The 15034-nt window shown below is 36.4% G+C and overlaps 1 protein-coding gene across 1 annotated transcript in view; it reads right to left on the bottom strand.

Moving 5' to 3' along the window:
- Positions 1 to 13769, bottom strand: part of LOC139961198 (ATP-binding cassette sub-family C member 9-like) — a 31418-nt gene extending 17649 nt beyond the window's left edge. The window contains exons 1-15 of the mRNA XM_071960202.1: positions 13422 to 13769; positions 10010 to 10658; positions 8621 to 8860; positions 8069 to 8263; positions 7354 to 7506; positions 6649 to 6804; positions 6011 to 6145; positions 5045 to 5207; positions 4613 to 4653; positions 4137 to 4364; positions 3286 to 3465; positions 3068 to 3146; positions 2329 to 2434; positions 1771 to 1869; positions 1029 to 1194 (exon numbers count right to left, since the gene is read on the bottom strand). Of these exons, the coding sequence (XP_071816303.1) occupies positions 1029 to 1194; positions 1771 to 1869; positions 2329 to 2434; positions 3068 to 3146; positions 3286 to 3465; positions 4137 to 4364; positions 4613 to 4653; positions 5045 to 5207; positions 6011 to 6145; positions 6649 to 6804; positions 7354 to 7506; positions 8069 to 8263; positions 8621 to 8860; positions 10010 to 10645 (2577 nt within the window). The 5' untranslated portion in view covers positions 10646 to 10658; positions 13422 to 13769. The remainder of the gene's footprint in view (positions 1 to 1028; positions 1195 to 1770; positions 1870 to 2328; positions 2435 to 3067; positions 3147 to 3285; positions 3466 to 4136; positions 4365 to 4612; positions 4654 to 5044; positions 5208 to 6010; positions 6146 to 6648; positions 6805 to 7353; positions 7507 to 8068; positions 8264 to 8620; positions 8861 to 10009; positions 10659 to 13421) is intronic.
- Positions 13770 to 15034: the final 1265 nt, after the last annotated feature.

Below are 15034 nucleotides of genomic sequence, written 5' to 3'. Positions count from 1 at the left end.
ACGAGTTACAGAGGGATCTGCATGACATGATCAGATGAGGAGAGGACTTATTTACGTGCCTCCCCCATCGTTCGTGAACAACACAGGTGTATATATTTTCGCATATATGTTCTGTTGTTATATTCTGCAGGCATGCAGCTATACGTTGTTCACGAATTATGAGGAGGCACGGCGACACACGTCATGTCCTCATCAGATCACATCATGGAAGCCACTTTGTGATGATGAGGTAGAATATACCAAGTGAACTCTCTACCTCTTTATGTTACCGACCACGTGACTACGTGAAGGATCATGTGTGGCTCGGAAAAGGTGCGCCATAAGCTTCAGGCGCCGGAGGCGCCGATTTCCTCGCGGTCGTATGATGGGTAACCCCAAAAAAGAATAAAATGTATTTTGCAAAATGCTCCCGTCTTTATGCAGTTGTACAGCTTTTGGAAATGGATGGAGTGATCGAACGATATGCATTTAACTTTAATGACATCACACCTCATACACTAATCTTTCTATGTAGGATTAATAAACAATCACCGTGATCTGGCCATTATAAGAAACAACAGCGTTATTCATATGAAAGTATTCAGTCATTCAAATTATATCAATTTTGTTTGTCAACCAGTGACCAGGCCAATGGCCGGACTTTTAAGCTTTTGGAAGGTGGGGGAGGGGGTGAAACATTGTATGCTGATGTGCGATCTGGGGAAAAGTCAAAATAGATGGGTGCCCCCCCTCCCCCCTGACGAATCTTTTGTTCGGCTAAGAGGGGGCTTAGATGCAAAATTGAGATATTATTTCCATCATTAAACTACGAGAACTTCAACTACTAGATAAAAAATGTTCTTTTCAGCGTGCGTCATTATATGTAAGCCGTTTGGAAGAAAGTCAGAAATATTTGCCCTTCCCCTCCCCCTCCCCCCCTGGCTACGACCCAGGCAGTGACAATAATTTCCCATCTCGTAGTACGCTGATACTCATCATCTTGTAGATGACCCTCGCACTGATAGGAATCTTGTTTAGGCAATACTTACTAAAATAACCACATCTGATTTACTGTAGAGCGCTCGTCCTACATTTATTCGTTGTTTCTGTCCTCCACTGAGGTTAATTCCCTTCTCTCCTATTTCAGTCTCATCACCAGCAGGGAGGATGGCTATGTCCGGGGCAAGAGCACAACACGTTATCACGTCGTTATATCTAACACACACGTGATCAAGAAAAACGACAATGTGATTGTTATTAAGTTATACCAGATTTTAAAGGGAAAAACAAATATGAATATTGACATATATAGTCAGCATGTCCATCCATCCATACAGACAGACATTGTATATATATACGGATGGAACCGTACGTATTCAACCAGCAAGGTAGTTATGCAGCCATTCATCCATTCGCGGTCATTAAACGCGCATTATTTGATCTCTGGTATGGCAGAAATTAAAAGGACGTGTTATGTTCATTTGAGGGCGCAACACAGGATAAAATTCAAACTTTCCTCCGTGGTTGAAATCACTTGACATGAGATCATGTGTTCATAGGTCAATAGGTTAAAGGTGTCCTCATATAGAATAATCGAAACTTAAAGAGGGCTGAAAATTGTTATACCATTGCTATGGAAATTCTGACTTTATTGCTTTTTCGTTTCACCTCTTACCATAGAAAATTCGACCTCAATTTAACTGAGTGTATGTACATCCACGCAAAGTGTATACCAGATAATAATAAAAAAGTTCTTTTCTTCTGTCTAAATGTAGAGTGCAGTTTATATACCTTTTCTCTCCTTCGTAATTTCCGAAAATCACATTTTGTTTCAGTGTTGCATTCTGGAGCCAAGCTCTTTGATCAGCAAACGCAGCGCTGTTCATCTTTCTGAAAAAAAATAATAGTAATAATAATAATAATAATAAAAAATAATAATAATAAAGTAATAATAATAATAATAATAATAATAAAGTAATAATAAAATAATAATAATAATAATAAAACACATATTAATAATGATAACCAAATTAAAAAAAATCAATCAATAAAAAAAAGTAGAAAAATCAAATATAAAAATCAAACCAACAGAGAATGATGAACACAATTTAGATTAAAATTAAGAGATATTGTTCTGTGATAGAAAGTGATTAATATAAGAAGGAAAAAAAAAAAATTATTCTGGGAAGAAGGATGAACCCCCCCCCCCCCCCCCATAGAATTATATGTGGTTGAACCTTTAAAAGGACGTCGATTCCGCTCCAATTGAAATTATTTTATGTGATTGAAGAGGTTAATAACTCCGACCTCGATATGTTGATTTCTCGTGTGCAAACATGGAATACTCACTTGTTCCAGATGACCTCTCCTCTAAGGATCTGCATCTCACCTAGCATAGCTGATATCAGAGATGATTTGCCGCTGCCGACCTCACCAATAATCATTGTTAGCTTTCCTAATAGCCGTGAAAGCCAGAAAAGAAGAAGAAGAGGAAGAAGAAACGCAAATAAAATAATATCTTCATTTGTTTAAAGAAAAAAAAACCTGACGAAGACGACCGCTTATTGAATTGGATACTCGTTTTAGTATAGAACATTTGCTAGTTTATGTGCAATTATGATAATAATACTAGTTACAAAAACTATTTATTTAGCGCCTTTTAATAAAATAATATCTCAAAGCACTTTGAATGGGACTAGGGAAACACGGGTTAAAAAATACAAGTATGAAATATACATACGAGTAAAATAAAGCATGCCAAAGTAAAAAGTCAATAAATTATTGAAAGTATTATAAACAAAGTAACATTTATATGGTCCCCTTCTCACTAGAGACTCTATAGGGTCTCTACTTCTCACGTTAATCTTCTAACTATGGGTGCTGTGATTATGTACGCACCCACCCCACCCCCCCACCCCTCGCTTTGCAGGTAACATTTCCTGAAGGTTTTAATCATGTTTAATGTGATATATTTACCGTTTTACCGATTTTCTACTTAATGTAGGGGGAGGGGGAGGGGAAGGGGGAGGGGGGAGGGCCTTTAGTGTGAGATATTTGCTCTCTATGTCAAATATATGATACGACGTACCAGCAGGTATTTGTAAATTGACTTCAAGCAAGGTAGGAGTTCCATGCTCGGTATTCCAACTAAACGTTCCATCTTTAATCTGCGGATTAATAAGAAAGAATCGAAAACATTGATACTCTCATAATTCCATATTGATGAATAAATAAATTAAAAAGGAAAAATATTGACTTGTAATCTGTCTTCGGTAAACACGAACAGATGTATATCTACATACTGACCTCTATTGCAACGTCACCAGCGATACTGGCGGCTAATGATTCCTCTTCTCGCTGTTTCTGCCCAATTTCGACGAGTTCCTCTTCCGGCAAAGGGGTGTACTGGAACGTCCCATACTGGGGTTCAAGTAGGGGTTCACTCTCAAAGGAACTGACAGCCTCTCTCTGTGCTCTGCTGAGTTTCTGTTGAAGTTACAGAGAACGAAGGTTGCGAATAGTTACTTTAAACTTTGATAATAAGTATAGTATCAAATTTAATAACGTGTGATTTACATTTTGAAAGTCAGTAAGAATCAACACGTAACTTCTTAATTCTCTATTTCCCCTTACACCTTGGTAATTTTCAGGGTCCCCTTATTGGCCCCGGGTCCCGGGTTACAGACACCCATGCACTAACAACCATCTTTCAACGGATTCACATTCTCATCATGAAGCTTAGAAAGAATATCTCAATGTGATTCAAAATTAGAATAATGACTATCAAATGTTTGAACAAATTTGAAGAAACAACAAATTATTGGTGAGAGAGGGATTTGAAACAATTACCCAAAGGAACATGGTAATAGTAAAATATTTAAATAAATTGTTAATTGAAAAATACCTCGTTCATCACAAAGACAATCCTCTTATAGAGTTCTTTTCTTTTAAATATTTTAATTTATAACATTTTGTCGATTTTATATTAACACAAACAAATTACTCAATTTTGCGTCCATATTTGCTTGTGATTAATGAAGCCAGTTTTTAAAGACATGACTCCGTGTCAAAAAATGTAACTCTTTACTGCGGTAATTGATTCTACATGGAAGATTGAAATTAGACAGAGGAAAAGAAAAAAAAAGCCAAAGCCTTACCATTACTGAAGCAAAGTTATCGCGACCCTGCACGTCATTTTCAATCTCGGGCGCACTCAAGAATTTCTCGAGTCTCCTTATGCTGATGTTGCCGTTGACACAAAGTTTCAAAGCTGGGGGTAGTGTAACAATTTGTCCTATAATGCCACTTAATAGAATCAGTGCGGGAAAGGCAACATCCGGAGTCAGGGGTGTACCATTGTTAAAAACTGAATACAATCCCAATGCCTTTTGCAACGGAAAAGAAAAAAAAGTGAGTGAGTTCAAAATGGTACCACGAAATAAAAATAACAGAGAAAAATGTTAACAACTTATGTCAAAAGAGCTTAGGTCAGGTAGATATGATTATACTGGGGAAAATAATTCTCCCCATTTACGGAAATTATTAAAAAGAAAAGAACAAAGTTATATCGGACATCGCCATCGTCGACGGCATCCATAGGATCACAGACTGGGTCATTTCATCGATGACTTACCACAATATTAGCTAATGTGCCACCCAAGGTCCCAGCAGGAACTGTATAGTACAAAGAAAAGACACTGTAAATTTGAATGTTATCTACATATCAACTGTATGTCTATTACGCATGTTCTATCTCATTGATTGCATAGGTTACGTAATAATATATGTATAATATTAATACTATCACTCAAAAACCACATGTTTAATGTTATGGTTATTATTGAGGTTACATCTTTACCGTGGACTTGTTATTTTCATTTCCTATATGAATTAATATACCTAATATCATTTCTGGTTCTTTTTGGCGTCCCATAGTAAGAAGTACTAAAACTGCTCACAGATTGACGGCATGGACGGAATGAACGATTGAAAAGCAGAGAAAGGAATTTCTTCAAGATGATGAATATTAAGAAAGAGAGAGAGAAAGGTTACCAGAATGACTTACTGAGAAGACCCCCAAAGAATACACCTTTCCTTAGTTCCTTGACCTGTTCCTTTCGAGTATCTTTAATTTTATTGAGGAAAATATCCTCCCATCCGAAAAGTTTAACGACTTTAATACCCTGAAGGGTCTCGTTAGTTACTTTCAAGCGATCGTCTGCTTTAACCTAAAGAAAAAGTTGGAAAAAAAAAGAGAAATCAGATACTGTTTCGATAATCGATTTTTCCTATATAAGTCAATATTCCATAAGTCGTTTTGAATTAGTTTGTGTACTCTATTAACATTTTTCAATGGTTCGTGTTTTCCGGTATATCAGATATATACCAGGTGTTCAATCAGTGAGTGATCTCACTTTCAATTCTTGAATGAAGCTTAAATGGATTTGGAAGCGGTGAGGGTGGGGGGGGGGTAGAGGGAGGGGTGTAAATATGTCACCGGCTCCATCTTTAAAAATATTTATTTCATTCTTAAGTAAGATATGAATATAATAGTAATTTATTCTTTATAATATTTATTATTTCCCGGGCCCCTAACTTACCTAGGCCACATGTGGGCTGTACTCCTTGACACCCCCAACCCACCTCTCCCTCTTCAGACATGCGGAGAGGAGCGGGATCCGTCATAATTACACCAATAAACCTAATGTTATAACTGTCCGTTTACCTTGAACAGAGAGGTCTACCTACCACTGAGGTAGTGAAGCCTACATACATAACCAGAGAGGAATACCACAAGGTACATGAATTACATCAAGCCAGTTGCATTCCAAAACAACTACAAGATTCAGAAAGATATCTGGGCTAGAGTAATTATTTTGATCAAATGATTTCAATCAAGAGGAAATAGGTAAACATGACAGAAAGTTGAATTATCGAAAAAGGATGAGGTAAAATTTGGTTGGAATTTTATGAAATTAAAAATTTCAACCAGAAGCTATATGTTATAGTCTACATCATTGAGACGACTCACCATTGAACTTCCCCGTACTTTGGCGTATGCGGATAAAATCAAACCCTGTAATGGTACCGTTATGACGTACATGGACAGGGCAAGAATAGCTGAAGGACCGAGCTCCTTCAATAGAGCAATGGTGTTGAAAATAACCTGTAGAAATAAGACAAGATAAACAGAGAACAATGTACATTACAATCATCATCATCATCATCATCATCATCATCATCATCATCATCATCATCATCATCATCATCATCATCATCATCATCATCATCATCATCATCATCATCATCATCATCATCATCATCATCATCATCATCATCATCATCATCATCATCATCATCATCATCATCATCATCATCATCATCATCATCATCATCATCATCATCATCATCAATATTGTCATCGTCTTCATCGTCATCCCTATCATCACCAATATCGTCGTCATCTTCATCGTTATCGTCATCGTCATAATCACCAACATCATCGTCGTCGTCGTCATCGTCATCGTCATCGTCAGTTAATATGTTTGAGAGAATGGTAATCGGACAAGGAGGATTCCTAACAGTGATTTCAGTGAGGGATTTTATTTTACATGTATCGATTGTATTTAGACAATTTTTCTTCTTTACCCAGCAGGGAAAGAAACTTACGATCGAGGGTGTTCCGAAGATAACCGGAAACCAGATTAAAGCAGTTAGAACTTGATTCGGGTCCACAGATATGAGGTTGGAGATCTTGCCTTTGTTCATATCAGTATCCAATAGGGAGGAGGTGGATAACCGCATAGCTTTCTGGTAAACCACGGCCTTCGGTGAATACAAGACAAGAAAGATTAGAAAGGCTCATGAATATGCAAATCTTGATAACATCTCGATAATAGTTACTTTCATCTTTGTCGTACAGATAACCAACGAGTACCGAATTAAAACTCTATCGGAGTTACATGTGTTTGAGATAAAGAATTTGTGTCTCCGAAGTAACCGCAATTGCTCTACTGACATTTTGGAAGCATTTACGAATTTGCTTGTGACGTCACGAAGTGATTGGTGAATCACACGACATAGCTGGATCGCGTACTAACTACAATGCTGTTAAGATAAACTGCAAAAGATTGTGGAATCAATTTTATTACTCGTGCATGACAGCTGCACAAAACTGATAATTTCGATATCGCCTTTTTGAAGTTCTCTTTTTTCCCGTCATGAGTATATTATGAAAATGGGGATCTAGTATTCGTTGTTTTCATCTTCCCAGCTCCCTTGACCGACCCCGGGTTATGTTCCCCTGTTACCCCCCCCCCCCCACCCAACCCCGCCACGACTGGGGGACTGTTGTTCTGTTTTAAGTAAACGTACCTGAAGGGCAGATCGTGCTGGTATCGCAATTTGTACCAACATCTGAAGGCTTGTGTTAAAAACATTTGCGAGACCGAATCCAACAATACCGAGCAATCCAGCTAGTATGAAACCATTCTGGAAGAACTCCCCCACAGTAACATCGTGAGTCATCTGAAACAAAGGACACAAGAGTCTTAGGTTGATATCGCAGATCAAAGAAAATCAGAAGAGAAATTGGAGGTTTGGACTTTGGAACACCGTAAAACCACTCAAGTTAATAGGCCCACGGAGAGTGGGTGTGGGTACTGAGGTGGGGTTATGTGACTTCTATAGGTTTCCCATTCAAGACTACAGCATTTGGGGAATAACCAATACTCAACATGATCCTATTGTGATATATATATATATATTGTATATATATATATATATATATATATATATATGTAACGGAAATGAGTTTGAAAATCCAGAACAGTGAAGAAAATTCCAGCCTCCATCGAACACGGGCCTCCACATTTATGTGGAGACACCCATATAACCAACAATGCAATGGACACGGTCGGCTTCGTCCTTTTTGGGACTCATTAGCCGAAGGTAGGAATCGAACTCCTCGGCTGACCGACCTATGTCGGTGCCACTCAGCCACAGTGATGCTGTTGTTGTAGAAGCGTATAATCAATCGGTGCTATACATACATATTTTGCAGAAAATATAATACTAAATGATAACTTACCATTTGCCCTCCATCGGCTCTTATGTTAGTGACGTATTTGATAAGTTGCTTTAAAATTGAGGCAGAGACGACAAAGCTGAATGAAACCATTATTCTCATAACAATAACCAGGGCTATCCGCCAACCATAAATGTTCATCAATACAGGATAGAGGGCGGTCGACGCGGACTCGATGCCTTGTTTTCGACTCATTTCCTAAGAAGCGAGAAATATATAAATAGTTTGAATTAACAATTATACGACTGACTTTGGATATATTTTAAGAGAAGAAAAAAAGCATGGGCAAGAAATCTAATAATCTAATAAAAACAGGTTTAAATAATATTTGGTTCCAAGGAATGAGAGAAAGAAATACCATTATGGAAAATCAGCAATGTGGCACATTTTGATTGATATAACACCCCTGCCCATCCCACCCCCCACACGCACCCCCCCCCAGGCCGCAAAGTGACAAAGAAAGGAACGAAATACAATTAAGAGACGATTTCGTGAAACGCTTCCAAGAAATTTCTGGTCTCTGAACTTGTTAAAGTTGTATTTTTGGTTTTTTACCTGCTGTTTCTGTATTTCGTATTCCATTTGACCGTACAGCTCCTTCGATTTGTAACGAGCGGGTATGCTGCCAAGATCACTTAGTTCCAGCGCCCTCTTTTTCCCTAGCTGAAACAATGGTTTCAACCAATAGAGTAATTGATTGGAGTAAAATGTTGCATAGTCATCAACGTAACGGCAGTTGTCTCCAATGAGATCTTCCGAAAGATCTTTAAGCAGGTTATTTCTTCCAAATCGAGACTGAAGTTAATAGAGGAAACGAGGCAAGAAAGAGAGATATAAATCGAAACAATTGATTAATCAATAAATCACATTTGTACAAATATATATATATATATATATATATATACAAATATATATTTTTACAAATATATATTTATATACAAATACAAATATACAAATATATACAAATATATATTTTTATATAAATATATTATATAAATTTTATAAATTTATTATATAAATTTTATAAATTTTATAAATATATTATATAAATATATTATATAAATTTTATATATATTTTTTATATATTTTATAATATTTTTATATATATTTTTATATATATTTTTAAAATTTTATATATATTTTATATAAATTTTATAAATATATTATATAAATATATTATATAAATTTTATATATATTTTTATATAAATATATATACAAATATATATACAAATACACATTTATACATATATATATATATATATATATATATATATATATATATATATTGGCTAAGAATCATTAACATGTAGTTTCTGTTCTTTTCAGATACACAGTGCATATGAGTTTATATCGTGTCGTAACCTTTTCCACGGGATCATGCATATTCAGTACTTTTTAAAAAAAAAAGAAAAGTCACCCGGAAAGAACCCGGGCACGAAAAACCAAACAATCTATTCCATTCAAAAGGACTCGCAATACTTCACTGACGTAACATGTATCCGGTCATCACCATGGTGACATGCACCCTTTCAGAGAACTGGAATTGAGAAGTGGGTCATGTTGATCAGTTTGCTTGCCCAGGCTTAATTTTTGAGTTTGTTGTTTCTTTTAAAGAACCTGCCGGATATGCTTTAAAAAAATATATGTATATTTAAAAAGTGGATCGAGCGAAAGTGTCTTCTTAGCTTTCCTGTCTCCAACTGAATATTCATTAGTCCGTAAATAAATTAATGCTATTCTATCCTGAGTTGTCTTTTTCCTGAAGTTATTGTATATTACAATTAATCACATCTAAAGCACGTTCGACATTCTTTATTATTTGAAAGAAAAACAGCAAATCGGAATGAAATGAAAGGGAAGCAACAATTTTGTGGGATGTATGAGGGAGGGGGGTATGAGGTGGAGGGGGGGAGGGTGAGGGATTGTACCGGTAGTGTTCTTACCTGGAAAATGTAGACATAAGATTCTATAACGATGAGAATGATGTAAATTGTTGCCAAGGTACAACATAAGCACACTCTCATAACGTCAAAGCTAAAATCGTCGTTTTTTCTGAGGCTGATGAACCGAATAGTCTCAGCAAAAGCTGACCAAATCCAATAAAGGAGTAAAAGGCCGAGACCACTTGGTTTATTCCAAACTTCCAGCTGTTGATAAAAGTACATCGACATTAGGGTGGACAACATGGCCATCAGAACCGGTACGTACAACTGTGGTTGAGTCGGTAATAGGGACTGGAACTCCATATCCGTCACAATCCCTTCACCAAAGTTACCCATCTGAACTAATGCCAACGATAACATTATAACACATCGCAGTGACTGTAACGGGAAAGTTAATTGGAAGAGTTTGCCGTAGTTTGGCGATCGATCGACACGTCCCCAAGTTTTCATATAAAGAAGAGCTAACAGCATGGCGACAGGCGCTACGATATGTGGCCATAGGTAAAGGTAATTTGCATAACACTGGTTGCTAACGTTGCGCACAAAGGTCCATTTGGAATTGATGTCGTCTGCTGTGAATGTCTGGTTGGTGGGTAAGTTACCGCAAAAATGAGAGGTTCTGGGTACAGCTGCCATATTGTCACGATGTCTGCAGAGAATATAAGCAAAGTCGTCATATCTTGCATAAATCAAAGAAGTGTTAGTGTATTAAATATGTAAGGTATATCAAAATTTTGAAATATATCAATATATATCAATATATATATATCATATATATCAATATATATCAATATATCAATATATATCAATATTAATATTTTGAAACATGTTATTCATTATGTCCAATAATACGTACCAAATGAAAAACAGACAAAAAGTGATGCCCATAATGCTCATGTGATAAAGACTTCCCTACGTAAATACTACAGATATCACCGCTCTGTGTGTATATATATATATATATATATATATATATACATTACAATAATAATAATAATAATAATAAGCTCTCTCGTTGACAGTTATAGATAGCCTCAATACACATGCACACCAGTAGAATTACCGTGACTTAGTGGTTCTGACTTGAAACTGTGACACGAAGGTCCGGGTTTCAATTCCTACATTCCAAAAAGGACGAAACCGGTCGTGATGTGGAATGCTTCTGTAGTAAGTTAATCTATATAATTACATATATATAAATAAACCGTTTCAATTTTTTTTTTCAAATTCACTAGGTTAAACCATGCACACAAAATCTTTAACAACTGTAGTTCTCCCTAGCTCACCACCAATTTCACCAAAACCTCTGTCATTCATAATCAGGGTACTCGATCAAAACACAACAAATTCTATGTTATCGATTCTAGGGTGGTGTTAGCTCTTTCTACTTCACGGCAATTCAGGATTGGAAAGCTCTTCCAAATCATATCAAATCCATCATGCCTTCTCGTCTTTTTAAAGCTGAGTTAAGGAAGCATCGCATGTAATTTAGGGTGTAGGGGAGGCACTTTCAGATTTATGTGCAATATGTGCCATTTTTTAGTCTTATTTATTGGTTTTATTAGAATTTACCATTGAAAGTGCAAGTTTTCGTCTATATAGGGCCCCATTGGAAATGGGCCGACGTTCTGTCAGCCCAATGGGTTTATAGCTCCTGTTACTCTTTTTGTTCTTTTCAATCTGTTCCGTTCTACTATCTGTTCCGGTCTAATCTGTTCCGGTCTATTATGTCTATGTAATTTTTTTTTTTGTATTTTGAACAATCTGAGTGCAACAAACAAACAAACATTATGCCACACACTATACCCGTATATAATAAGAGGCCATTGTTCAGCTCAGCTATATACGGTTAAGTGGACCAAGAAATCGCATTAAGCTTATTGGTTCAAACAGAGTTTGTATTCTTCAACTCTCGCGAGGAAGTGGGTTGGTTTAAGAACGCTAATCCGTTCCTAATATTGTTATCCAATTTTATAGATCAAACAAACGTTATACCTCTTTCAGCCCTATAAGAACCCTATAAAAACCCTAAGAGCCCTAAGAACCCTATAAGAACCCTCACAAGTGAAATCTTGTCTTACAAGAGGGTAATTGAATGGTGATATTTGAGAACACGCGGAATGCTATCACTGAATTGTTGCTGGTAGTAGGTTCATCTCACCATTGTTACCACATCGCTCTAAATTAGCCAACCACATGTGACTTTTAATGTGACTCATCGCCCTCACGTCTTTAGACATGAACATTGCAACAAAGCTTAACCTTACGAAGACATGGGCGCGGTCACTGATTGGTGTCACATTAGCTAGCATATATATATATATATATATATATATATATATATATATATTTTACATATGTAACCGACTTTTGTCTTATAATAATTATAATTACTGATCAAACTAGAATAGTTGATCAAATATTTCAACGAGTTTAGATTATGATCATGCTTAAATTATAATATAATCTACCGTAAAATATCAATGGATGTATAATATTCATTCAAAATTCTATAACCTTGTTTGACACAAAGCCTACGATATCTCCGTAAGTCCATTCAATGTATTTAGGCCGTGGCTATTCTTATGACTAGTCGTAAGAATTATTTATAAACTATTCTTACAACATCGGCGAATTCATGCGAATTCAAGTAAATAAAGCATCTGCGCATGTAGTAGGGGTAACCCTAACTCTAACCCTACACACTAACCTAACCCTAACCTTAACCCTAACCGGAAATTATTGTTACTCCTGGTCGTAAAAATAGTACTCCTAGTCGAAAAAATAGCCACGTTATAGCAACTGCGCATGCGCAAAAGGGAATTATTGTTACAACTAGTTGTAAGAATAGCCACTTTTGATGTATTTAACCCCAACCCTCCACGCTTGCCCTTCCAACAATACCTAGCTATCCTAAAAAATTCATAAGAGGTGTACCCAAGCCTAGCGTAATTTGCATATAAACCCCCGGGCAGAGAGAAAGTTAAAAGATTTCTTTTACACTGGCATGATTTTCTTGACTTACTCAAAGCACTGTCATTGACTTACAAACAACATAAAAGGTTAAATAAACCGACTTTTCCAACATGTTTCCTATAAACTAAATGTAAATTGTTGCGTACGATGATCCCTTTTTTAAAAGAACGTTTATGATAGTTCAAGTACGGTGAAACATATAAGTAATTATGCCATGGAAACCACTACCTCAAAAATTTCACCGAGATTATTAAAACTTATTAAAGGATATCATTTGGAATGATTTCTGCAACAATTTTGAAGATTCCAAGAATATCAATGTATGATAGAGTAACAGTAAAAATTGCTTTATAGTGATGGACGCCACACAAAATGAAAATGCTGGGATCATTTAGAAAACATTACAGACGGTGTATAAAAGTGACATATAATTTACCTTCACCAAAAGTTAACGGGAGATGGTTGACGTTGCAAGTTTGATATCCAAGGCAGAAAATTTATATGAAAGCCATCATCCAAGATAATGAACCCCTCAAGCACTAGTCAATGTTCGCAGATGGTCCAACAATTCGCAATGACCTAGAAATATGCATAAAATTGTCCTCCGAGGTCAACAAGATGACTGGTATGAAACATGTAGTCCCGAATACGAGGTAGTTAGAAGATAAAATGCCCAGCGTATTCGAAATGTTACTTGAATGCAAATGAAGAAAAAAATCGTCGATTTGTTACTAGCAAATTCTCTTTTTTCTTCAAGTTTGATATCCACACCGGCAGAAATCGAAGACTCAAGTACTCTTTGGTCCTCATTGACAATCCTATAGTACTCTAAATGAAAGCAGGTTTTAAAGTTTTTAATTTCAACAAAGTACCTCTGACTGATGCTGGTAGATAGGAAACGACCTTAACTTTTAAGGAGATTTAAAGGGATAGAGCCACAGCAAAGAAAGAGGCACAAACGAGATTTTAATTGTGGCTTTAGGAAAAGTTTAATCGATATTCACAAAGCCATCGAAACCTGTAAGTAAAGCTTTGTGCTCTCATAGCTACTTTTAAAATCATGCGGGGGGGGGGGGGGGGTAGGGGTCTGTGTGAGGGGATGGCATTCCTCTGTTCGATTTTGTGCATGTTTTAGGAGAAAAAAAATGTCACTTTTTGTGCACAATGAAAATAAAGGATATATTCTGTGAGAGGGTGTCAATTACGTATAACAAAGAAAAGACTTTCAACATTTGTTGTTAAGAACGACTGTCGGCAACCTAGCGGGACCGACCCGAAAGCCATTAGTCTGTTTCAAACGTACGTAGACTCAGTGGCGTAGCTAGGATTTTTTCCAACAGTGAGACTCGGGGGGGGGGGTCACAGACATTGCCTAGGGGGAAAACGTTTTAACATGTTTTTTTGTGTGTGTTTAATCTGGAAATACAAGTTGAAGTTGTACTACAACAAGCCTGCAGTATACAGACGTTTGAAAATGTCTTGTCTATCAGAAGATAAAGTTGAAGAAAGCTATATTTGGCATCAAAGATGCAAACGTTATCATTTTTATATTTTGTTCCAGCTGCCTGGAAATAAAGTTGAAGAATGTAAAAACGGTTTCAGAATGCAAAAGACTTAACATGTGACTTTTGTTCTTTCTGGAAATAAAGTTAAAGAAACCGTTATCGTCTTGTCAAGAAAAGCAAAAGTGTTTAGCATTTGTTTTTTCCCTCTCTTGTTCCTTTCTCTTTGTCTCTGCAGACACACACAACTGTTTCGGCCTGTAGTGTCGTCGGTGACAACAATGATGTCATTCTAGTAATGATGTTTCAATGCAAAAGTTGTCGCCGATGTTATGAGTCCATTGCATATAGTGACTATATATTATCGGCGACAATATATGTTGCACTAGGGGTGGGGATCTGGTGAGTTGGGTCACAGTCCTCATTGATGCTCGTGTGCCGTGCGCATAAAAGTTTGCATTGTTTTAAAAGTGTGCATTGTTTTACGTATAGTTCCATTAATTTTTTTTTCCGCATCGAGCTTGAAAAAAAAATTGTGTGAATTTAG

This window comes from Apostichopus japonicus, chromosome 20, assembly GCF_037975245.1.
Source record: "Apostichopus japonicus isolate 1M-3 chromosome 20, ASM3797524v1, whole genome shotgun sequence".
NCBI classification, from domain to species: Eukaryota; Metazoa; Echinodermata; class Holothuroidea; order Aspidochirotida; family Stichopodidae; genus Apostichopus; species Apostichopus japonicus.
This window is presented reverse-complemented; position numbering and strand designations above follow the sequence as displayed.